This window comes from Bemisia tabaci, chromosome 6, assembly GCF_918797505.1.
Source record: "Bemisia tabaci chromosome 6, PGI_BMITA_v3".
Lineage (NCBI taxonomy): Eukaryota > Metazoa > Arthropoda > Insecta > Hemiptera > Aleyrodidae > Bemisia > Bemisia tabaci.
This window is the reverse complement of record NC_092798.1, coordinates 50,086,545-50,112,213: the sequence shown is the minus strand read 5'-3', so window position 1 is coordinate 50,112,213 and position 25,669 is coordinate 50,086,545. Positions and strand designations below refer to the sequence as shown.

At 39.2% G+C, this 25,669-nt stretch overlaps 2 protein-coding genes across 2 annotated transcripts; one reads left to right on the top strand and one right to left on the bottom strand.

Moving 5' to 3' along the window:
* Positions 1–965: 965 nt before the first annotated feature.
* LOC140224900 (uncharacterized) lies at positions 966–6,880 on the bottom strand. Its single transcript, XM_072301941.1, has 3 exons — positions 6,856–6,880; positions 4,070–4,691; positions 966–1,820 (listed from the first exon to the last, which is right to left on the bottom strand). The coding sequence occupies exons 1-3, from the start codon at positions 6,878–6,880 to the stop codon at positions 1,505–1,507; spliced, it is 963 nt and encodes a 320-aa protein (XP_072158042.1). The 3' UTR covers positions 966–1,504.
* A 3,944-nt stretch (positions 6,881–10,824) lies between these two features.
* Positions 10,825–25,412, top strand: LOC109034736 (uncharacterized). Its single transcript, XM_019048030.2, has 3 exons — positions 10,825–11,063; positions 21,281–21,836; positions 24,807–25,412. Exons 1-3 carry the CDS (start codon positions 11,036–11,038, stop codon positions 25,048–25,050), a joined length of 828 nt encoding a protein of 275 aa, XP_018903575.2. The 5' UTR covers positions 10,825–11,035; the 3' UTR covers positions 25,051–25,412.
* Positions 25,413–25,669: the final 257 nt, after the last annotated feature.

Genomic DNA, 25,669 nt, shown 5'->3' with positions numbered 1-25,669 from the left:
TAACCTCGCACTAGAAAAAAGAGGTCTCGTAGATATAGAGGTATGTTGTTTCATCAAAACTTCGATGGACGTCTCAAGTGATCATTATATACTTTTTCTGCATGAAAAGCATGTACTTGATGTATTGCAAACATTCAATAATTTTCATTAAATTATGGGAATTTATCTAAAAATCAAGAAAAAATAATTGTGCTGTGACAAAAACGTACGAAAATATGTACGGAAACCCTAATCCACCTTGTCCATTTCAATGCTTACGACAAGTTGTGAGAATTCTTATATTGACGGGAGTTTAAAACGCCTTCAATTTCAATGTGTGCAACATGTCATAAGACACTGTTAGTAATTTATTGCGGCATTAAATTTCCATTCCTTTAATTACTATGCACTAATCGTTTCGGCCTAAAATTTTAAAACAGTGAGACTCAATCCTTCTTCTGTTAGGTATGAATTTCAAACTTGCCCTTAGTGAGGTTTTACGATCAGAACAAAATTCAAATTCAAAGAGGGTAAAATGGATTCCATAACAACTCCATAAGAAACCAAAAGATAGATTCACAAATTTTAACTTGGGTTGATGTTTTGGTGGAAATATTCTCTCTGAATAGACATAAAATTTCATAGATATGTGTATTTCATTCCCTAGTGCAAGGACAAGCTAGGAATTATGATGCGCAAGGGTGAGTCATGAGTCCCTATCTTCATCTTTGTAAAATTTAGTGAAAGGTGCTTTTTCTCAGATTCTACTGGATAAAATTTCAAAAAAAAAAAAAAATGTTTGACTTCTTTGACTTTTTTAGTAAAAGGCGAGAGGAGTTTATAAAATTGTGAAAATTAAAATTTTCACGAGTTGAAAGAAAAAACAAAGAGTAAAAAAATGAGCAAATCGGGCCTTCAAGCTAATTTTTTTTTTTTTTTTTTTGAAAAATAAGAAGGGGAAAGCCTCTCATCTGCAGTCAGAGGAAAAGATTAAACAAACATTTCTTCTTAAAAACCCACTCAGTATATCCTGAGACAAGTGTGCCTTGAGGTAAAAAAATATTGCTTTGGGAAAGACCTGTTTGAAGTTTTGAACACGCGGAAAGATAGCAGAACTCCGTGCGTCAAAAAACGTTGCATTACTTTTCAATTATGATCAGATTTTTAAAAAATCGAATCTGGAATTATACAGCTGAGGATATGTAGAATTTGATCAGGAAAAAACCTGCAATTTTTTTGGACCGAAAATGAAACATACTTGACTCCGCTTGATATAATAATCCAATCAATCAACTGGAAACAAGGCCCCCGCTATTGAAATTGTATAGACTCTCAGCGAAGAAACAACCTGTAATCGAGTTATTGAAAAAAAAAAAAAAACTTCCTAATCAAATAAATAAACAGTAGGAACTAGAATTTTCAAGTTTATTTTTGTAAATTTACACAAATCTCTATTCAGTGAAATATAAAATAAATTATACAATAAATACTATTTACAAATTGTACCTCCCCTCAAAAACACTTCCTATCTCCTAGCATTTCTAGGATTTTTGGACAGGTCTAACCGGTTTGGATTTGCGATTTTGGAAGCCGTTGTCGCCTCTTGTTCGGATTTGGTTTGCTCTGGTTTCTTGACTGTTGTCACTGCCAAGCCCAATCCGGGAATTTCATTCCTCCTGGCGTCTTTATTAGATTTGGCTGGAGTTGACTTTTGCTGATTGCTTTCGCAAGTGTATTGAGCACAATCTGACACCGAGCCAGAGGCTGCGTCCAAATATATTGACAGTAAGTTGGTGTAAGTTCCAAGTTTAGGCGACATTTTACTCAAGTTCCTCATCATCCTGAAACACACAAAAAAAATTTTGATTACTAAAAATTTTCATGACTACAATACTAAACTCTGAAATACTACTTCATGATAAAGAATAATGAAGTTAGTACTCAATTTTACGTTTCAAGCAAAGGTAAAGTTTAACCATGTTTGACCAGGTTCGGTTAGTTTAAACAGAGTCTAATGAAAGTTCAATGAGATGCTAAAAACTCCTTCAAAATGTAGTCATATTTGAAGAATATAGAATTTGCAGGTGTCAGAAATTTTGTACATTTCATCTTTAAAATGACACTGCTAGGAAAATTGAGTACAAGGATATCCTTGGTCTCTAAATTGGACAATTATTGGAGGAAATATGACAAAATAACCCAATCTGCTAAAATACATGGGTTCAAATGGAAAATGCCCCCCGATGACGTCACGAGGCGGTACATTTTCTCACTTTTAAATCTATTTTTCTCCAATGTCTCATGTCAGAAAAAAATTATGGAAAATACTGCGAACTTATTAAGCTCTCTCAGACGAAGCAATACAATTTTTGTGAGCAGATTCTCCATTGTGAAAAAATTTGATGAGAGCTCGTCATTTTATACGAAGCTCTATGAAAATTCGATGAAATCTTCAGAAGTTTGATGAGCGTCGGACATGTTTTACAGAAATTTATGAGGATTGACTTAGACAGATAGGGTGGACTAGCCTAAGTGCCTAACTTTTTCGTTGCCTATATTCTGCTGTTGTTTTATTTTTTGAACACAAATTTGAACAACATAAATTCTTGAAACTCTCGTAAGTGTTGTTGATAATATTAATAATAAACTCACAAGATTTCAAGATAAAATATCACTCGGTTTGTTTAAAAATAAAACACAAGAGAAAATTGGATGACGTTTGATGTAGTTAGGCTAGTAGGACTTAATTTTTGCAAATAGGATTTACAAAACTGGCTCATCTTTAAAAACACTTATGCGCATAGGAATACTAATTGCACTTATCGACGGTGTAAGTCGGCAATCACATAACGTTTGCAACGTCGCAGACTCCCTACCATACTTTATTTTTTAAACGGAAAACTAATCAACGACAATTCCTTAAAACTGCCGTGATTTTCTTCTCTGTGCGAAGAAAGTTCTGCAAAAACTTCAAGGAAAGATGTTAATTTGTTCTCCTTTAAAAAAATAACATAGAGGCGGAGATTTTCAGACACCGCAAACGAGATATGTGATTGCCAACTTACACTGTCGATATGTTGTTTCTAAGGTAAGCCAGAAAGTGTAGTTCCGAATTCATAGGCGTAGCTAGGCCATTTTGCTGGGGGGGGCCTGGCCCCCCACCACCGGGGGGTCTGGGGGGTATGGAATACCCCCCAGGTCAGCGGGGGGTCCGAGGGGCCTCCCCCGGAAAATTTTTGAAATTTTAACTCTATTTGAGCGCATCTCGAGGCACTTGTGGCGTTAATCTTCCTTCAATTTCTGCATAAAATTCACCCAGTTTTATGCATTTTAAGGTTAAAATACTTTGAAATTGTTGCATTCAACAGGTTATTCCATTTATTTTCTCACTTTTAACCACTCATTTGTGTGAAAATTGCGAAATAAATGTTTAGTGAATGTTTAGTGGCATCCTCTCACGGGCCACGGCGACAGAGACTTACCGTTAAAGATGGTGTTTTTGCACCATCCAGAATTTCTGGGGGGGGGGGCAGATGATACTATTTCCAATTTTGGGGGGGGGCCAGGCCCCCCCTGGCCCCCCCTTCCTACGCCACTGTCCGAATTGCAAAATGTAGTCCAATCGTAGTTAAATGCGTCCAAAGAGAGACATTTGGTCGCCATTCTGACGCAAGGATGTATCCCAATTTCAACGTGATCCCTGTATTACGTATACATCCATGCTTTCTGGGGTTCATACAAATATCGCGATACGCCCTTTAGGCCTCGATAGACGATCAAATTCCCGAACCAATTCCGATCAAAGTAGCATCAAAGTGTCGGGAGTCATCAGTCTTGAACTCATAATTTGCTTCATTTTAAAATGAAAACTTGGCAGAAATGTTTCCTGTGTCATGGAAATGATGAAAGGTGGCACTCCGTTCTGATCTTACTTTGAACAAAAAAGTGCGGCCCGTCAAAATTTGATGGTAGATGGTGACCACCAGTCATCAGCATGTCTACTTTGATCGGAATTGGTTCGGAATTTGATCGTCCATGCAGGGCTTTACGTCAGAGCAGCGATGAGTCGGTGAAATACGTCAACACCTACCTCTGCGAATTGGAGCCCAAGAACGGAGCCGTGGCCAGCCCAGACTTGCAAGCGACCCTCTGCGTACAGAGACTATCCGACACACCAGAGATCATTTGCCGGACGTACCACTCGTTGGAATCCTCGTCTTCCAAGCTCTTACCCTTGCGGGCCAGGACCTGCGGGGTGAGGGTCCCGAAGAAGAACGGGGGCAGCATGAGTCGGAGGACGTAGATCCCGTTGGCGATGAGCCCAAGAAAGGCAAAGGGCTCCAGAAAGGTAATGATCTTGTCCCAGACGGCACCGATCCAGTAGCCGACATGGGCGAGGTGGGTCCCGGTGAAGTAGGAGGGGTGGTTGGCGTGGGCGATGAGGTTCGGCGGGGGACCGTAGCCCCCGTCGGTGGGGCCGTAGTGGAGCTTGTTCCCGTCGTAGGCCTCCGCGTAGACGACGTTGGTGGAGGCTGGTGGGCCGTAGGAGGCGGGTGGTGGGTTGTAGGAGGCGGGTGGTGGGCCGTAGGCGGCATCGACTGCTGCGGATGCTGCCGGCGGTGGTGGGGCTTCCAGGGTGTTGGCTGGCGGGTAGGCGTAGCCTTCTGGAGGGTAGGTGCCGTCCGCTAGGGCGTAGGAGGTGAGGCAAAGAGCTGGAAATAGACAAAGAAATTTATTTTGTTATTTTTTCCCTGGTGCTTCATGTCCCTCACCAGAGGGCTGCTTGTTGAAATTGATAGACAAAGCTATAGACAAAGGAGACAAAAGGGGTATGGAGGGATCCTATTAGTGGAAGCGGGTGGTTGCAATGGACAATGAAGGTAATTGATAGACTAAGTAATGGCAACCCGAGAGAGACCCTACTATTTGTCCATCATTTTCACCCTTGGCCTATAGGAACCACCTATTTCAATAGGATCGCTTCATACTCTCTATGTCTTCTTTGTCTATAGATTTGTCTATCAATTTCAACAATCAGCCTGCAGACTCTATACGTCGTCAATTCAGGAGCGTCAATGCAAAAAAATAAAAAGAAAACAAGCAGAATGGGGGCTAAGGTCGAGTCGACAAATCGTTAAAGACACGACACTGATATTGCGACCCTGAAATCTTCTCTATGGTTTCATAATTTCAAAAGAGGGAGCTGAGTGATTTTTTTTGCATTTTTTGTGAATTTTCTTTTCTTTTCTTTTTCAAGAATATTCCCGAAAATGTCAAAGAAGTACTAGAGTGTATTTTCTTAAGAAAATAAATAAATAAATAAAATTTATTTGAAGATTTTGAAATGTTGCGATAGAGACACATAATTTTGACTTCAACTCTCAAGAAATTATAAAGGACCGTTCGGATAAAGGGATAGTGCTGAAAACCTCGGACCTGCCAAACGGAACTATGTACATTATGACGTGAGCCCTGCTATGCATATATTCTTATGGGTCTCAGGGCTTATGTTTTAATGCACATAGTTCCGTTTGGCAGAAATACGTCCATTTAGAAAAAGAACCGTCACAATCTCACAAAATTCCTGGTGGATTCCAGTTGGAACCTACTTCCGTTTTCGGAGTTAATATGTTACTGATGGAGTAACAAATAGTTCAGTCCCAATAACAAAACTGCATTGTTACTGCTATCAAAGCATCGTTACCACAAAATAGAATTTTTGTCACGACTAAAACACTAGATGGGACTTATAGTCCACAATGAGCATTATAAGAGGAGCGATTCTTTTCTTATCCAAGTACAAGTTACATAAAAATGTTTTTATTATTTGTTTATATTATTTTAGGACAAAAAAAGCCGAAAAATATCAAATTAAACCGGTTTGATTTGATATTTTTCGCAGTTATGACACGACGGTTTGGAGTTTGCATGCAGCTCAAAAACGGAAGATGGAGAATAAGTTTTCAATCCGTAAATTTTGAGATTGAAATTTTCTCGTTCAAGTTCAGCTATATCGTGCACCTTCAGTTTTAATTCATTAACTATTTTTTCAAAAATATCAATCGGTCAGCGCCCTAAGTAGACAGTTTGCTGTGTAATTACAAAACGTTTTAATTATAGCCAGAATATATTCAGATGAAAAATTCATGTGTAAAATCTAGCATTTCACTGTAAAATATATTCCCCTTTTATTTTTAAAATCTTCTTTCAGTTTAGGTGACTTATAGTGCACGCAATACAATTACTTGGAAAAAAAACTCCTGTTTGTAAAACCAATGAACTTTAAAAAAGTCAACTCTCTAGAAAAAAGAAAGTTTGACCGAAGAATGGAAAATTAATGGTGATTTTATTCGGAAAACACGAAATTTAATTTCAGCAGATTTTTTAGGAAACTTTTAAATTGCACATAAACAATACAAATTTCATTTTTAATTTTAATTGTTGGGGCCCAGAGTTTTTTATGTTTTTTTTTCAAACACCTCCTAGTAGGAAATAATGAATTTCATTTTGTAATAAAGAACCACTATTTTTGGCTCATCCTTGCATGAAACTATACGCATGAGGAACCTAAAAGCACATACTTTGTTTATAAACTAAAACTTACCAGAAATAGCAGTTCTTCGTGAATAATTCAATCCAAAGGCAAAAATTAATATTTATGCACTTACAAGAAAAACCAAAAGATCAATAATTTTGAGCAAAATATTTCAGTTCTTCGAAAGGGACAAATCATATTTTTTAAAGAGAGACTGAGAAAAATAATACATTTTTTTCAAAAAGGATTGCATTTTTCCGAGAGCTTTTAAAATGTTGTTATTTGAACATAAAACATGATTTTGTTAGTTTTTTAAAGAAAAGAGTGAAAAAAACACTTACCCATAAAAATCTGTAGAACTGCCATTTTACACTAGGTAATAAAAATTATCAGTAAACTTTAAAAGCTACAAAAAACCGAGTTTATAGGCAAAAAATAAGAAGCCAATAAGGGTCGGAGAATATCACAAATATCACGATGGATGAGACCGACGTTTGACTAGTACCACGACTTGAAAATTTGAAAAAAAAACACTAGTCAAAATAATCACGGTGACACTGCCATGACTGCGGGTGCGAATCTGAGGGTGATTACCGCTATGCGTCGAATAAAACAGAGGAGAACTTAGAGAGGAGTTTGAGATTTTTAATTTGGGGTGTAATGGGGTTTTAATATTGTCGCGACCGGCCGTCTCCCCAATGGTAGGGGTTGCTCCGCGACGCCAGCCGTCGGCCGCGTTACGGAGCCGTAAGTGGAGTCTGGGATGCGCCTCGAGACCCATAAGAGCGTATGCTGACCATGGCTCATACAGAAGGCACTTACGGCTCTATCCGTAACCCGGCAGCGGTCCCAGCATCGGTGTCTCCAGTAATTTCCTGCCGGTGTCTTTGCATCACCGGCTTCCAGAAAAAAGTACAGCGGGTGTCGCGCCTGTCGCGCCAAAAAGTCAGTCAGGGTTGCTTGTTGCCGAATTTCACTTGTATATTGATTTTTTTTGGTGCGATGTGCGCATCTCGCTATTACTCTTATGCACTGAAAAAAAATTCTCGGCGTTTTTACCAAGGTCCGTTGATACCTTTGCCATCTCACTTTTTTTTTTAACCAATTATTGGTAATTTACCAAGACAGACTGGTAAGCTTACCTAAAAACAGGTATTTTTACTGTTTCTTTCAGGTAAGAATACCACTTTTATGGTAATCAATTCCCGGTAACTTTGCCATTTTATCTCGGTAATTCTACCACAGTCGATAAAAAATATTGGCGTTTTTACCAAGGTCCGTAAAATTACCGAAAGTTCAATAATTTACCGAGATTTCTCGTAAAATTACCATTCCATAATGGTCATTTTACCAAGAAAAAACTGGGATCAAATAGAACCCTGAATTCTTGGTAATTTTACCCTTTTCTTAGTAAAAACACCGAGATTTTTTTTCAGTGTGAGGGTGTCGATGCGCCCTTTTGATGCATTGGAATACAATGGTCTTGTTGCAATTCCTATATGGATTGCATTTTGCAAAAAGAACCAGGAGCATTGCAATGTTGCTAAGATTGTGCAACTTCTTTTGTCTTGGAAGAAAAACCTGATTATCCATTAACAGACTCTATTTTACTCGCTAAAAAATGTGAATTTGAGACAAAACTTACCATGTAAACTTCATATTTCCTCATGATATCAGTAATTTTATTGCAAAGTATGAAGTTGCACAATCTTAGCATGAGTGCAATGCTTCCGGTTCCTTTTTGCAAAATGCAATCCATATGGTATGGGTTGATTTTATCATTTGAACGTATACGCTGAAGTGATCGAAGTGCAAATAGACGGAATCAAATTGAAGTATGTAGCATCCGAACCCTATGTTCGTTGTTCCTTTTGATTTGATTCATTTTCACATGAATTTTTGCAGGAATGCGTTCATATTATACTGAATGACTGTTTGTAAATATTTTTACTTTTTCCTTTTTTTAGGGTTTGACAGAAAGGAATAATGGGAAAGAGAAATTTAGACCGGATGGAAAATTTTCGATGAATTTTAAGTGTCGTCTTTCATCATGTCACTGATTTCCAACCCATTTTTTTTTTTTTTTTTTTTTTTTTTTGGTGAATGTGCACTTATAGTCTGGGCGTGCTAAATGGAGCATGCAGGCGCTTTCACTGTTACTGAAGGTAGTTAGGTAGTATCATGTGCCGACTTAATGTTAGTAAAATAATATATCTGCATATACTATTAATGAGGCCCATTTCCAGATTTGGATGTTTTTAAAGTAGGAAAGAAAGTATGAAGTTACGGGAAAAGGCCCAAATTTTTCCAACTCAGGGTTAAGTATGATAACCAGAAAATAATTTAAATCTGCAAAGCCTTTCTGATGCGTGTGTCGTTGTTTGCATCTTACTTTGAAACATTTTATAGTTGAAAATTATTTTAATCACACATAAAATTACATTTATGAGGCAATTTAACATCGTTTGCAAGAGGCGAATCCAATGAGCCTTTTTTCTGACCATGCGTTAAAGTCTCTCTCGGACACCCCCCAAGCTGCCACTCCAGCCGATTTTAAATTCAAGAAAAACTGTTGTGAAAAACACAAAGATAGTACATTTACAAGGTGCGTTTCGAACCATTACGAGCTGCCGTCTAAAAATTGAGTGCCTTCAATATTGTGCATAGGCAACACAGACATCCGCAAGTAGGAATAGTTGCATTCCAGTGTTGTCATTGAAAAAGCCCACACGCCTCCAGTTTTTGGCAGATGAGAAATGGACATCCACTGTGCAGGAATCGTTGCATCCAAGTGTTTATATCAATATCGAACCTTTTGTCGATAAAATACCTCATAGATCAAGGCACCATGCTGCATTCCCGCATATGCCCTTTGAATTCAGCAATTTTTTCCTGTTTAAAACCATTTTGCTACGATTTTTAGAGGGAAATCAAGAAACTGTTTTTTTGGTGAAAATCTTGGAAATTCATGATTTAGGGCCAACATTTTTTGAAAAAATGATATAGAGTCACATACCGGAAGAATTAAATGTAGTTGGGATCAACATTCCTATTTTAAGTCTAAGGCTGCCTAATTTCAAATCAGACACGAATTTCACATCTTTTTTCACTATGGTGATTCATAGAGGGCGAGAGAAGTCGGTAGAGAGGAAAATATACATTCCTTTCGGTAAAATTTAATTTAGATTTTGCAAATTTTAAGGTAGGCTCCAATCTACCCCAAAGTTAGTCAAAATTATTGAATCTTTTCTTTGCACGATTTATAGTTTACAGCGGCAAATCATTTTCATCCATTGGGAAAATCAAATTTCTAAGTAACACTGTCAAATTTTACGCAGTTTCGTCATAATTATCCTTTTTATGACGCTAGGATTCATAGGCGGATCCAGAGGTGTGGGGGGGTGTTGGGGGTGTGCGCCCACCCAGCTTACTTTAAAAAGAAGAAGAAGAAAAAGGAAAGAAAGAAAGAAGGGGGAAGGGGGGAAAGAAGAAGGAAGGACGCTTTTTGGTAATTATTCATGATGAAATTGAATCTCACTGCATGTTAGAAGCTTTAAAATTTCGAAAATTTTTTGGCGAAAGCCCCCCTTGACATTCCTTCTCCCCCTTCCCCGCCGCCCCCGGTTTGAAGTGCGTAAATCCGCCTGTGTAAGGATAAAAGCGTCCCTAAAGCTCGCTCAATGACAATGTAAACCGTTTAGAGCCTTTATCAAGAAAACAACGGTTTAAAGAACAACTTCGGATACGGTCCTAAAGAATGACTATGACTACGGTCCTGAAAAACGATTTTGAACACGGCCCTCATAACACAAAACACCCATTGAAAAAAAACTCCGGCCGTGGGAGCCGCAGTTACGGGCTATGTAGACATACCGTCCGTTCCGGGCTCAAAGGCCGAAAATTCCGTCTGCTGGAGGCGTAGCTTCGATTGCTCCGGGTTCAGAGGCCGAAGCTACGGCTTCAGCAGTTCAGCAGCCGGAATTTTCGGCCTTTGAGCCCGGAACGGACGGTATGTCTATAAAGCCCGTAATTGCGGCTCCCACGGCCGGAGTTTTTTCTTCAGTGCCCCTTAACCACATTTAGCCCAACCAGACAACGCTGGATGCAAGACCCGATTTTATTGTGGCGCTGTATCTACAGGGAATAACTCATTAGGTGCATTACTACCGCGAACCAAATCATTCGGGGTCTCCGGGCGCTGACCGGCCTTGCCGCCGCGGCGTCTTCGACCGTCCGAAGTCCAAACCGCATATCTACATAGGATTCCCATTGGACTTAAGTGATTTTTACTTATCTCAGAAGCTGGGACCACCCCCGACACCAGCGGCTCGGCGACTGCTGTCTAAGTTTACGTCACGGTTGCATCCTGTCACCTCGGTCGTCTAGCCTCATCTTCCCTTCCCCGAAACTATTCGATGTCTCACCGATTCACCACGAGTTCCGAATCGCGTGCCCAGTTTGATTCCAGTGGCTGTTTTGTCTCTGTGCTGCGCGCTCCCAAGATTCGATCGAGGACCCAGGATGCTTCCCTCTCAGCTGATTATTCCCGGTGAGTCATGGTGTTGTGTTTCGCTGCCGCCAATAGGCACCCTCACCCTGGTGACATTAATTGTTTGATTTTGATTTTAAAAAATTTGCGGCCTTTTTAGCCAAAGTGTTTATTTTACGACTTTTATTTAACTTTTTTTTATTATTTTTCAGAATGACTTGCGTCTTTTTCTATAAAAAGTATGTTACTTATGTCATATTTAAAAAAAAAGCTTGCCACTTGCGCGTCTTTCGCAATTAATCCGCCCGTTTCCCTAAGTTGCAAGTTGAAAATTGGTGAGAAGATGAAAAGTTAAGAACTCCTCCATAAAAATATGTTAAACGATACATCGAAGATCGAAATATGTAAGATTAAAGTTTCATATCAGTAATCAAACTTCGATATCAATAATCGAACTCCAGCACCTTATCATTTTCAAATAAAAAAGATAGTCGTACGTCTGTAAGATTCACGTCAAAACGTGGAAAACCAATTCGGAAAAATAGATATTTAATTCTTTTTTTAGGTAAAATTGATGCAAAAAATTTTAAAAACACTGAAAAAAAATTGCATCGACATTTTGCCCTATTCTAAAAATAATTTAAATTGGTGCAACACGTGGAGGAAATTGTAAAATATGCGACGCACAAAACCAAAAAGTACGTAAAATGTGCCAAAATAGAGGTGTAAAAAACTAAGAAAAAAAATGCAAAATTCGTTTATAGCGTAAAATGAACAAAAAAGGATTTCTAATTAAAAATGTGAGCAGTTTTTAAGAGTTTTTCCTATTTGAAGTTCAAGGTTCTTCAATTTTTTTAGTAGGCAATACCAAATGCGTCGCAATATACGTCACTACAGAGAAATGTCTCGTAGAATATGAGAGACCTGTGAAACACTTCCTTTGACGCATTCCTGAGAAAAAATTCTTCCGGATTTGCTAATTCAAGCTTCATGCTCGCAAAAGGACTTAAGCCAGATTGGACTTATACTGATTCTAGTCATCTAGTCTGCTCCAGGGAAATATGATTTTCTAATTGTGGTGGATTTCTCTCAATAAGTTGATAAGTCCATAGTATTTTCAACCCCTAAAAGCACGCGTACTCGAGGTCATGACCAGACCAGACATGGAGTCTGGCGTGGTCATGTTAACGAGATAGGTGGTAAGGCTGTCAAAGAAAAGGCTTGATTGGATAAAACTTGGGGTTGCTTTGAAGGGCGGTGACAGGGGGTTGAACGAAAAATGAGGGAGCGTTGGCTCTCTGAGGGGCTTCGAAACGAAAGGGGATAGTGTCGGTTAGTTGTTATGGAGCACCATCGGCAGATCCAGCAAATTGGCAAAATTGTCTTCTCTCCATTTAAACCTATGGAAATGTATCGATTCTTGAAGGGGCCAGGTGCTCTGACACGAATCGATTATTTAGCATAGGTTTAAATTGAGGAAATCCGATGTTGCCAAATTGCTGGATTCGCCTTTGTGGAGCGCTGATGTAAAAACGGATTTTATGTAATAAGTTCATAAGCTTGTGTATCAAAGGAGGAAGGGAATTTCGTTGATTCCAAATTGGTTATTTGCCAAATGCACATTGTAGTCTTCAACCGCATAAGCTGATTTTCGGTTTTTCCCCGAGTGCGCATGGGAAGTTTGAGCTGTTTGTAATGAGAACACAAACGTAAACATTGATTTCTCGCCTATATGTTGATTTCTTAAATTGTCAACGTCTTATGCGTGGAATTTTGACGAGACAGCAAGATTTGTATAGCTTTAATCATTGTTAATTTGTCAAGGGGGTATATTATTGAATTGTCAAAGGCCTCTTATTTGTAGTTTAGCACATTCCTTTACAAATTTCATTAATTTGACACAATGAATGCTGCTCTCAAATGTATGAACTCCACAGGTAACTCCATTACACATTTTGCAATTATTTTTTTTTTCAAATTTATTGAAACCTCCGCGAGGAATTCGTCAGTCTTCTCACAATTTTAAGGCACTTGAATATAGTAAATATTAACTCTTTATGAAGGCAATTTGCCCTCAAAATCTAGTGATCTAGTCCTGTTTTTTCTTTTTTAATTGAGAATTGTTTATTGCTGTCGCATAAATTAAAAACATTTAGTTTTTTAAAAGCATAAAACAATTAAAGTTGCTTGAATTCTGCTGAAAATATCAAAAATGGAATTTTTAAATGTTCAAAATGAGCATCAACCAACAATTTTATGCGTTCAAAGAGACCTCATAAGTATACCAGATCTGTAAAAAAACTGCCCTGATACAGTGTTGATAACATATTTCGATACTGAAAAAAGTGAGAGACGCACACATTTTTGACACAAATTTCAGTAAATTTGAAGAAAGCTAAGCAAAATCTAAGTGGAGTTATCGTTTAAGTTCATGCTTTGAGCCATTTGGACTCAAAATGATTTTCCCCTTATTCGAGGGTGCCCTGCTTGGACAATCTTGAGATAATCTTGATGTATCCTCAGAGGGATTTCAATGGAAGAGGAAGAGGTTCTACGGAGGGTCTTAAGTGTGTCTTAGTTTTGGCTTCTCCAGGGCCGTCTCAATACTGCCTAATGACACATCAGTAACCTTCGTTTAAAAAATACTGGTGGTAAACAAAAAATCAACTCGCTATAAAAATAAACCTATCGTTCGACATATCCGGTCCGGCCGTATAATTGATCTCCTTGTCGGTGTGTTGCAATTACGATTAATTTTAGAGTGGAGGTTTGTGTTTGTTTGTGTTTATATAATCGCAAAGTATATTTTTAATCAGATTGTTCATGCTCTCCGTTCATTGTAGCAGAGGCGGATCCAGCAATTTGACAACGCCGGATTTCCTCTATTTAAAAGTAAGCTAAATAATCGATTCTTGTCGGAGCACCTGACCCCTCCGAGAATCGATACAATTCCATACGTTTAAATGGAGGAAAGACAATGTTGCCAACTTGCTGGATCCGCCTATAGTAAGGAAGGATGCTCGGACTAATAAAGGATGGGTGAGACGATAGATGTTTTCGAATGAACGGAGCTTTTATGAGATATTCATAGCCAAATTGCGAAACCAAGTAACTCTGACTTATTGTCATATACTTTATCTGAAAAACTAGTCAACGCAATTTCTCGAAAACTTTATTGTCTTTCTTCTCTGTCAGCAGAATATCTGTATACATTTCATGCTATGAAGTTGACTTGTTTCTCTTCAAAAAAGTAAAATAGGCTTGGGAATTTTAAAACACAGCAATGGAGATACGTGGTTTTGCACTTTGGCCATCGAACTCTTTTTATAACCGTGACCGTTCACAAGAACAGGAGAAGGAAGTTTTTTCACAAGATTTAAAAAATTGAAGTGTGATACTAGATCGGAGAGGAGTGTGCTAGAAGCTTTTGGAACACAAATCACGAAAAATTTCAAAGTATACTGGAACTGTGACTGATCGAAGTATGCAACTGGAATTCGTACAGTTTTGAGGAAAAGGTTTTTTTTTTTTTTTAATCAGCCTTGTTCAGAGCACAATATGGCACACCGCAATTCTACGACGTCTACTAGCGAAGATGGATAAAATTGCTAACAACTTATTCTTCACGTCATTAAAGAGGGTTTCAAGTCGGAATCTCAAACTTTAATATTTCAACTCAACTTGGCAAAAAATCGCATTGCGGAAACGTTCAAATCCGTGGACTCAGGTACTTTCCTGCATGGACAGTTATATTTTCCCGGTCTTTTGATGTAAGACCGTAGCTGAATTCAGAGATTAGATTGTTGTCAGAGATGGTATGTTTTGGAGACCCCTCGCGGTTATATTTCCCATAGTGCAAATGTTACTTCCGGACGTCAACACTCAGATTCGCCGAGTGATGTCTATAAAAATTCATCTATAAAAGTGCTCGTGCCGAAATTCATCAGTTACTATCAAGCGAATTTCATTCGATTTAAGCTCAACGAATTGCTCATCAATAATCGTTACTTGAAAAAGATTTTTGCGTTTCTAGCTGTGCGTTCAAGTCTCCTTGAAAGTCCCTCTCCTATTGCTCATGTCCCCACAATCAATATACATATCAATGAATTGTATGAACCAAAATCGGCCTAAAGGAATCAGAGTTTGAAAGTGACCTTCATGTTTCTAACTTTGCGTTCAGGTCTCCTTGGAGGTCCCTCTCAACTGTCCATGTTCACCTCAGGCTGCTTAGAAACATTCATAATGGTAATCGGTGGATGCAACTTGATTAACTTTGGCGTTGGGCTAGGTTGCATCGTAAAATTTGAAGGCGAACTACAGCGGCGATTTTCTTTCAAAGCAATGCTGCGCTATAACTGTTACGTAGTATCTTGCACTATCGTCCTCATTTTGCTACGAGAGGATTTGTAGTTTAGGGATGAAAACTATACTTCCCTATGAACTTTTGGCTATCGACAAATTTACGTTGTAGAACACGGGCTTTCTGGAGAAGTTTTAAATATTTTTCTTTCAATTTTTCAGAGAAGTTTGTTCGCAATTTCATCTTGACCATCTGAGAGAACTGTCAAAGAAGAACAGTTATAACTCTCCTTAAAAATAGTACTTTCTCGAGAGACATTTAGCAACATACGCATACGTACGTCGATTTTCCTCAATTTAGCTGTGTATTAACCTGCAACTTAAAACGAGTTGGCGCATACAGTTTCTATTGTTTTTTCCTATTTATATATCTGGCGTTCACAGTGGTCTTGAAGCAGCAAAAAAAAAATGCGACAAAAATGTACCCAAAAAAGGTTTTCAGGGGATGAGTATATGGTACGTGTGGACTTGAAATCGCGGAAAATCAAACTCTTGGCTGATCCTATTTTCGAGATACCGCAATTTGAAATTTTCATAGTGAATGCAAGTTTTCTACCGTTTTGATAAGCTTTTTTATTTATTTGTCCTTGGAATCTGCGTTGATCGGTTCACGTTTTTATTCTTCGTTCGATTCAGTTCGATCGAAAACATACCCTTTCGTTACATGCAGACTTCCTATCTTACTCTTTTTTTTAACTAAGCAATTCGCCTTCTACTGCGTCTGCAGCAATTGTTGTTACGAATATGTTGTGCGTGCTGATTTCAGCCCATTACATACTCGACTCTCTGAAGGCGTTTTTTGTTCACAAGTATCGCAATCTGTCGGAGAACAAACGAAGTAGGGATAAATCGATTCGTTCAATCTCACTTCTGTTGTTCTCCAACAGGGTGCTCTACTTTCGCACAAAAAACGCCTTCAAGGAGTCAAATATGTAATTACCTGAAATCAGCACGCACAACATATTCGTAACAACAATTGCTGCGGACGCAGCTGAAGGCGAATTGAACACAGCCTCGAAACAACAAATTTTTAGGAGGACTTTTTAGGACTGCAAATATTTAACGCGGTATATTTTATTTTGCATTTAATTTTAATTTATATATTAGTTTATACAATAGTAAAACAAATTACGCAGCGGGTAACAAGGCTAATTTTTACGTAAATATCATTAAACAATTTCGGCCGAAAAATTACCCTTCCTCAGTTGGATGAAACAGATAAAATTGTCAAAATCTAAGAACGTAGTACTTGCCTGTACCTTCCAAAGCGAGAACTATGTTGTTATGTAACGTGAGAAAACTATTCCCGCCGGTGTGACAAGTATTTTCTCCAGAGAGAATACTTAAATGAAGGAACAATTATTTTCACCGGGGGGAACTAGAAAACTATTCTCTCCGGAGAGATACTATTCTCTCCGGAGAGATACCATTTCTCTCCGAAGCGACAAGTACTTTCTCCAGAGAAAATATTCTCTCGGGAGGGACAACTATCCCCTCCGGAGTGATATCTATTCTCTCCGGAGAGTTATGTCTTCTGAGTATAGTTATAGTAATAGTTTTCCCTCTCAAGAAAATAGTTTTTCCTCCCGAGAAAATTGTTTTCTCTCCCGAAAAAATAGTTTTCTCTCCCCAGAATATAGTTTTCTTTCCCCAGAAAATAGTTTTCTCTCCCCAAGGAATAGTTTTCTGTCCCAAGAGAGTAGTTTTATCTTCCGAGAGAACAGCTTTCTCTCCCGAGAAGACATTTTTCTAAACCGAGAGGATATTATTCTTTCCCGGAGAGAATAATTGTCTCTCCTGAGAGGAAAATCGTAATAACTAGTATTCAGTATTAGGTATTATTCTCGCTTTTAAAGTTACAGCCGCGTACTACTTTTCTAAATTTTCACAATTATTTATTGTTTTGTCCAACTGAGAAAGGCTGACTTTTCAGCCGAAACGTTTTGGTGATATTTACGTGAAAATAAGCCTTGTTACCCCCTGTGTACGTTTTATTATTATATAACTTGTCACGGGCTGCGGAGCATTAAACATATCTCATGTTTTAGTTTATGTTGAAATTTGTTCCCAAAATCCACCATAAAGTAACCATTAAATGAGAGAAAAAACACTAAGAAGTGGCCCGAACTGTATGTTACAACTTACAAGGTGGAGAAATCAAAACCAAGAAGTTCCAAAAGTTATAATTAGAGTCAAAAATAAATTTTTTTAACCCTAATAAGTTCCAGCACAGAACTGAGAGGGGCTTTGATTTTCCCGCGGAATGGTGTGGACCTAGCACCATTTCTCCACCTTGTAACCATTAAATACACATGGCAAAAAATGACTGTGCGCGGATAACCATCTTGATTTTGTTAATCAAAAGTTGGTGCCGTATACATGAAAAAATTGATAGAATAACCAACGGCATTGTATTGTCCACAATGTCTTTAGGGAAATCAATCATTTTCAATTAGTTGCTACTAGCTATTACAAATCTGTTCACCGAGACAAAATTGATGGTAAACTGCTCCATCAAGTTGACTCATTGCACCAAAGAGTGCGCTTGCGCTTCACCTATCTTGTTTTTGGTTGATGCTACTCGGTTAAGTGGGCTCATTGAACTACAGAAGCCGGTCAAGTTGGCCTAGTGGTCAGCGCGTCTGACTCTAGGTCAATAGGTCCGGGTTCGAATCCCGGTGGTGGCGTCTAATTTTCATGGAATTGACGAGTAGATCTGCTGAAACAGATTCTTCTCGGCCCTAATCCCTGAAAATGGGAAAAGCCTGGAGCATGGAGATCCCACGATGTCTACGGACACTGAACATTGTCTAAAGTTGGCTGAAGGTACTAGACACAAAGCCATTAAACCAGCAGGAAAAAAAAAAACAAAAAAAAAAAAAACAAAAAAACTACAGAATGCGTTAGTGCAAATTATAAACTTGTTGATTATGAAGGTCACCATCTCAGATAACTCAATTAAAGTACTTTGTTAGTAGTCTGCCCCGTCAATTTTTTACGCTTTACCAACATTGAGTCACCAAAGAATGCAATCAGATATGGGCTGATTAGGGAAAGTATGTTGATAAATTTTCAAGAATTCATATTCAACCCACCTTGTGTGACTGATAAGCGTGTAATATGTTCGTGGAGCGTACTCCTTTTCCCGTCCCTGGCTCGGGCGACGGTAAAGTCGCCGCAAAACTATATGACTTCGCGCAATTAATTATTCTTGACTCTGCTCGGTTTTAATGATAATTAAAGGGCATTTATTACAACAATTCAGAAACTCGGACGATGTTAAATTTTTCACTGATTTAAAAAAACGGATTAAAACGAACTAAAATATTCATCAAAACCAAAAATTATTTTATTCTAAAAGTAAAGTATACCTCATATCGTCATTTTTGAGGGGAAAAATAAAACTAACACTGATAGGAGGTGAAAATAGGGCCTCGAAGCGGCCCATTGATGGCGCGGAGCGCCTTCAGGGGGTTGGACCGCGTAGCGGTCAGGGGGCATAGCCCCCTAGTATTTGACTATTTGCCTAGGCATTTGACAAAATGCCTAATTTTACTATTTGCCTGCGACATATAGATAGCAGTGTTTGAAAATTTCTTTCCTCCCCCCTCCCCTTGGCACCAAGTTTTACGAAAATCCGACGAGCAGGAACCGAGATAGCGTTTTAGGCCACGCCCGCCACCTTGGTTTTTCGAATTTTCGAAATTAGACTAAAAATGTGAATTTAATCGATGGAATGGGAGCCGATGTATCAATTTAGGCTACGTCCGCCGTCTTAAATTTTCAAATTCAGAAAATTCAACTTGAAACGCATCATACCCAAAATCTAAGCTCAGATTCGGCTTCCTCGTGAAAAATCGATACTATTTCATGTATCATATATTACCATAGCATAAAGAAAAGAGGGTAATCGTAGGCGTAAAGATTCTATCAAAGCCGGCCGGTATGCGGAAGTAGGCACAGAATTCAAACGTTTGAGCTACGCCGCCAGGCGCCGGCGTCAAGCATTTGGTTCGTCCGTTTCCGAGAAAACAAACTTCTTCTTACTCATCAGCTGACCGGCTGACCCACTCCGAATCACCCATGTTGCCACGTCGGACTGATATGTTAGAATCTACACGCCTACGTTAATCTCTTTCCTTCATGATATGGTGACATATGATACATGAAATTGCATCGATTTTTCACGAGGAAGCCGAATCTGAGCTTAGATTTCGGATATTATGCGTTTTAAGTCAAATTTTCTTTTATCTATTTTAAATCACTCAGGAAAATTTGCGGAAACTCATTAGAATAACAGTGTGTATTCTTTTAAAAACATTGATCAAAAATAAAACATTGACGGTATTTGAATCCATTAATCTCCGAGATAACTTGAACACGGTTGTTCTACGACTTTTTACGTATGTTGTTTTCTTCCGCATTGGTTGTCGGCAGCGTAGCGGCCAAAGGCCCCTGGTACTAATAATAGTTTTCAAAATCAATTTATTTCTACATTCAAAATTCAAGGAAATGGCAGAAAGTTATCAATTGTTACTAATGTTTTACCAATTTTTCTTGTTAATTGTATGCTGTCGTTAAGCTAAACATCCCGTTAGGGTCTTCGGCTAGGGTTAGATAGGTCCCAGGTTCAATCCCCGAGGTAGGCACAAAAATTTGATAGGTCGGATACGACTACAGCACCTCACAATAAGTGCTGTAGTCTCATTTTACTCGATTTCGAAATTTATTTACGCGATTAACCCTTTTCCACCATCCCCTAGCTGCGAACCCCGACATTGCATACCTTTGTATTCAATTTTTTTAGCTGTACGTTTCACAAGAAAATACTCCTCTTTATGGCTAAAAACACACAATATTAGGTTCTCCTTGCTTTCATGATTGATACACTAAACATCCGGATGGGTCAGTTTACCATCTTTGAAGGTCTATCTCAGTAACGTTGTGCGGGACGTTTACGGAGGACGGCGCGCCCGCCCAGCAGTGTTGGTGAGAATTACCATCTTTGTTGTCAACGCCTACCTGATCGCGGTTTGAGGTTTCTAACCATCATATCATTTTGCTCGTAGCAAAATTGTTCTCAGAGGTCGAATCTGGGAATCCAAGATGGTAAATGTCACCTACTATCTGGCTATAAGTACCAAAGATTTTTTTCCGTGCAACATTCTATTGGTAACAATATTAATTAGAGAGATCAACGCGAGATCATGGTTTTCAACGTATTTTATACGGTTGTTTTCAATTCGCCTTCAGCTGCGTCCGCAGCAATTGTTGTTACGAATATGTTGTGCGTGCTGATTTCAGGTAATTACATATTTGACTCCCTGAAGGCGTTTTTTTGTGCGAAAGTAGAGCACCCTGTTGGAGAACAACAGAAGTGAGATTGAAGGAATCGATTAATCCCTACTTCGTATGTTCTCCGACAGATTGCGATACTTGTGCACAAAAAACGCCTTCAGAGAGTCGAGTATGTAATGAACTGAAATCAGCACGCACAACATATTCGTAACAACAATTGCTGCAGACGCAGTAGAAGGCGAATTGCTTAGTTAAAAAAAAGGTAAGATAGGAAGTCTGCATGTAACGAAAGGGTATGTATTCGATCGAACTGAATCGAACGAAGAATAAAAACGTGAACCGATCAACACAGATTCCAAGGACAAATAAATAAAAAAGCATGATCAAAATCGGTAGAAAACTTGCATTCACTATGAAAATTTCAAATTGCGGTATCTCGAAAGTAGGATCAGCCAAGAGTTTGATTTTCCGCGATTTTAAGTCCACTCTTACCATAGACTCATCCCCTGCAAACCGTTTTTGGGACAATTTTGTCGAATTCTTTTGCTTCAAGACCACTGTGGCTTGAGCCCTTTTGTAACTGACCGATTCAATTATTTTCAACTTGGTATATTTTTCAGGCCTGCTTTGCCTTCTGCCGGGCACTTTAGCCGGCCACCTGAAGCACCGCACCACACCCACCCCGCTCCACCCGTGGCCACCAGCTCACCCAGAGCGGCACCTCAACAAGCACTTCGCCAAGATCTACTACCCGCCCTCCGGCCTGGGTGCCGTCAACCCTCTGATCGCCTTCCGGGACGCCACCCCGTTGAACACCCCCGAGAAACTCGACGACTACGGGTTCTTCGCCGGGACCCACTACCAGACCCTGGCCAAGATCATCTACTGGGTCGTCAAGATCTGGCACTTCGTCATCATCGTCATGCAGCCCTTCGCTTTCCTCGCCTTCAACATCGCCGGTGTCAACTACCTCCGCGAGGGCATCAACCGATACTTGTCACTCGTCTCGCCTAATATCATCGTCTCGAGCTTGAGGCAGTTCTCGGATCATCTGGACCATAATGGTATGGATCTTCGGCGACTTGCCACGGCTAGGGTTGACGATGTTTGTTTGGAAAGGATGGTCTGCCGGTCCGGCTTGGAGACCAGGTCTATGGTCGCGCCTATCCTCCTGAGGTAAGCTATCAGCACTCCCATTCTGAGGAAGAATGCCGTATGAGCCATTAGACGTTGCCAAATTCCCTTCGAAAAATCAGGAAAATTTGTGAATATTTCTCTTCCGATTTTTCGGAGGCTTTTGTCTGAAATTTGATCCAAAAAGTCTGAAAATTTCAAGGAAAAATAGTCGTATATTTCTTCAAAAATTGATATTTTCTGAGAGGAAATTTGGCAATATTTGAATGCACATAAGGCGTTTTTCCTTATCACGGCAGAACAGTCAAAGTTGGTAATCCAGAGGCGGATCCAGAAATTTAGCAACACCCGTATTTTGCCGCCTCCTTCCCATTCGTTTCGAAACATCAATAAAAACCATCAAGTGAACGTGCCAGCGGGGGAAGGATGCAGAGGACGCGTTTACTTGTGTTGGACACATTTTTTGGGAAAGCCCTGTCAACAATACTAGCAAAAGTTCACGGAACTTTGCGCGAAAGTTAAGTTCCGTAAACCTATCTCTGTGTGGACAAGGCCTTCCATTCATAAGAAATGAACGAAAAAATTATGAAAGAACATACATAAATGTAGTTTAAAGATTTTAACTTCCGCCGCCGCGCCACGCAGACTGCACTGCGTTTGGCGCAATGTGTGAAGTATTCCGACAGGCTTGTAGGCGCTAAGCGTTTCACGCTGACCGCACTGTTTTTGGCGCAATGCGTGAAGTATTCACGCATTCCTGCAGGCGCTATCCGTTTCATGCTGACTGCAGTGACCGAACTGTGTTTGATGCAATGTAGTATTCGTGCAGTCTTGTAGGCGCTAATATGTGTTACATGCCGACCGCCGCGCCAAGGGCTTCTCCTTTTCATCTCAAGTCTTCGTCATCATTTCTCTCTAAGTCCAGGCCAAATTGCGTGTTTGGTTTCTCTCTTAACCCGACTAATTCAAGATGCTGTCTCTTGTATCACTGAAAGACGACAAAATTAGAAATTACTTTACTCTTAGGAAATGAGAGATTTTGTTGCCTTTTCTCGTTTGTAATTTTTTTTCTAAATTCGATTTTTTTTATACCTGCATTTAAAAAAATTGCAAAATTTTCCGCCCCCTAGATCTGCCGCCATGGGCCGCGGCCCATGTGGCTATCCCCTTAATCCGGCCCTGACACCCGACTTCCTCCATTTAAACCTATGCTAAATAATCGATTCTTATCTGTTGGATTGTTTCTCTTCAATAAGATAAAAATAAGTGCAAAAATTTTGAAACATCACAATGGAGTTACGTGGTTTTTCACTCGGGTCAGAAGGAAAACCTGACGTTATATTTATGGACGACTTCTAATTTAAAACGAGGTCGCGTCGCAGGCTTCACTGAAAAAACATTTGCTTGAGATGTTATTTTGACTTTAAACGTCGTTTCTTGACGAGAAAATTTGGTTTTTTTGGGTTGAAGAAATGTTGTTCTGCTATCGCTTTTTTAACTTAAACTTAACGATAGCAAAGCAACGTTTCTTTCATTAAAAACAACCAAATTTTGTCGACAAGAAACGACGCTTTATGTCAGAATAATATTTTAAGACATTTTTTTGTAGTGTTAAACACCTAAACTACAGAATTGTGTTCCATGGATCAAAATATTTGTTCCTCTGAGAGGTTCTTTGCAATAGTGCCTTCAATCAAAGCTACGATCCGTTGGTTTTCTTTCGTATTAGAGTTTTTTTTCTAAAAACGGGCAACGGTTACGAACGAAAGCCAACGAGAAATGGCTAGCCCCTAATTCGTAACGCTTAAATCCATGACCTCAAAAATATCAAAATCTCAAGGTTGATTTCAGAAGGTCTTGGATATTATAGGGTAAATGACTTGACCTCCCTTGGTCTTCCTGAAAATTCTATTTAACTAGAATCTCACCAGTATTTTTGAGTCCATAGACATACTCAGTGATAAAAATTATGATGTTCAGCCATTTATCATGAGTTTTAGTCCGCAAAAGTATAAGTTTGCAACGTCGGAAACCAGGATACGAGTCACTCTCGTCTCACCATCGATGATTCATCACGTCGCACATTATAGATTGCACGCAAGCCTCGCACCTCGCGTGAGACTACAGCACTGCCGTGCTAAGGAAGAACGCCGTATGAACATTTGAGAGTTGCCAAATTTCCTTCGATAAAACATGTATTTTTGACGAAATTTATGCACATTTTTCTTTGAAATTTTCAGATATTTTAGAGTAAATTGCGTACAAAATTGTCTGAAAACGTTGGAAAAAAATATTCAAAATTTTCCCAGTAAATTCGGTTTTTATCGACTGAAACTCGGCAACGCCTGAAGGCTCATACGGCGTTCTTCCTTAGCACGGCAGAGCATCGCCTTGATTTAAAAATCGAGGAGAATAAATGGAAACTGAAAAGCCTTCAAAATGCAGGATCGGCAAAATCACCTACCGTCACGCGCACGGATTATTGACGGTGTTTTTCGCTTCCATTATCCATATGGGCAAGCTGCAGGGGACCAAGCTACATAACTTAAAATGAAAATACAATTAGAATTAACGAAAATATTTCAATTTCTGACCATTATGCTGCGAATTTTTTATTATTTATTTCATCCCTGAGGACTTTCGGCTTGCGCAATCATCATAGGGAACATATGTTCCCTCAACATACAAACATATTGGCCCCTTAACAAGATGACTACCCTGTAAATGTATTTGCTCCTTCTCTTCGCACAGAGAGTTTGTCTTGATATGGAGATGGACTCTCAGGGTAGCGTAGGATATGCCCTCCATTACAGCCTTCATTTACGAAGAGAGCTTTTTATGAGCTTTGGAGTTAATTTCAGAGAGAACCAGTGGCACTGGGCACCATCGTGTTTCTCGCGAAATTTTACTTTGGAATCGGTACTTAACATCGCAGATTCCTGACACACGCAAGAGCTCCTTTACATTGACTTTTTCCACCTACTTAAATAATTGCTCTTATTTTGATTGCAGGCTATTCGACAACTTGAAGCTGATCCCAGCAAAGTACTCGAAACTCGTGTCCATCTACTGGGATGCAGCTGTCAGGAGAGACTCGTCCACTTGTCGAGAATATGTGTGCGATTCGGCCGATCAAGAAGAAATAGACGAAGATCAGGAGGAATCAGAAATCGATTCAGCTGTCACCGAGCCAGGCACAGAGGCAGGGCTGGAGCCCACGGAACCCGATATAAAAGACAACGAAATCATCCCTTAAAACTGCTGCTGCAAAATGACCTAACGAAAATAATTCAGTTATTTCATGCAATGGGAATTTTAGGACTAACCCTCGATGTTTGAGTGAAATCTCGCGGAGAGGAAACACGGAAAAGTTTTTTTCTGGAGATTTATTTTGACTTAAAGCGTCGTTTTCAGCCGACAAAATTTGGTTTTTTGGAGTTACATTAGTGCTGATTTAACCTCAAGTCAGTTTTTGCGAGGTAAAGAAACATTGTTTTGCTGCCGTTTTTTGAACTTAAACTTTAAACGACGTCTTTTCTACTAAAAAACTGACTTACAGTTAAATCCACACGGATTTAACTAAAAAAAAAAAAAAAAAAAAAAAAAAAAAAAAAAAAAAAAAAAAATTTCGTCGACAAGAAACGATGCTTTAAGTCAAAGTAATATCTCAAGAAATTTTTTTTCAGTCAATGGTGCCTCTGGTTTTATCTGACATTGATTCCAAACCTCAAAAAAACTCCTTAAAGCTGAGATTATAACGAGGCACGGTATAGGTAAGACCTCAATCAAGGCCTGTAGGAGGGAAGACTATTTTACTGAGAGCCGTCTCCTGATATTTGGAACTGATTTTTGAAAAAAAAGAAAGAAAAAAATAG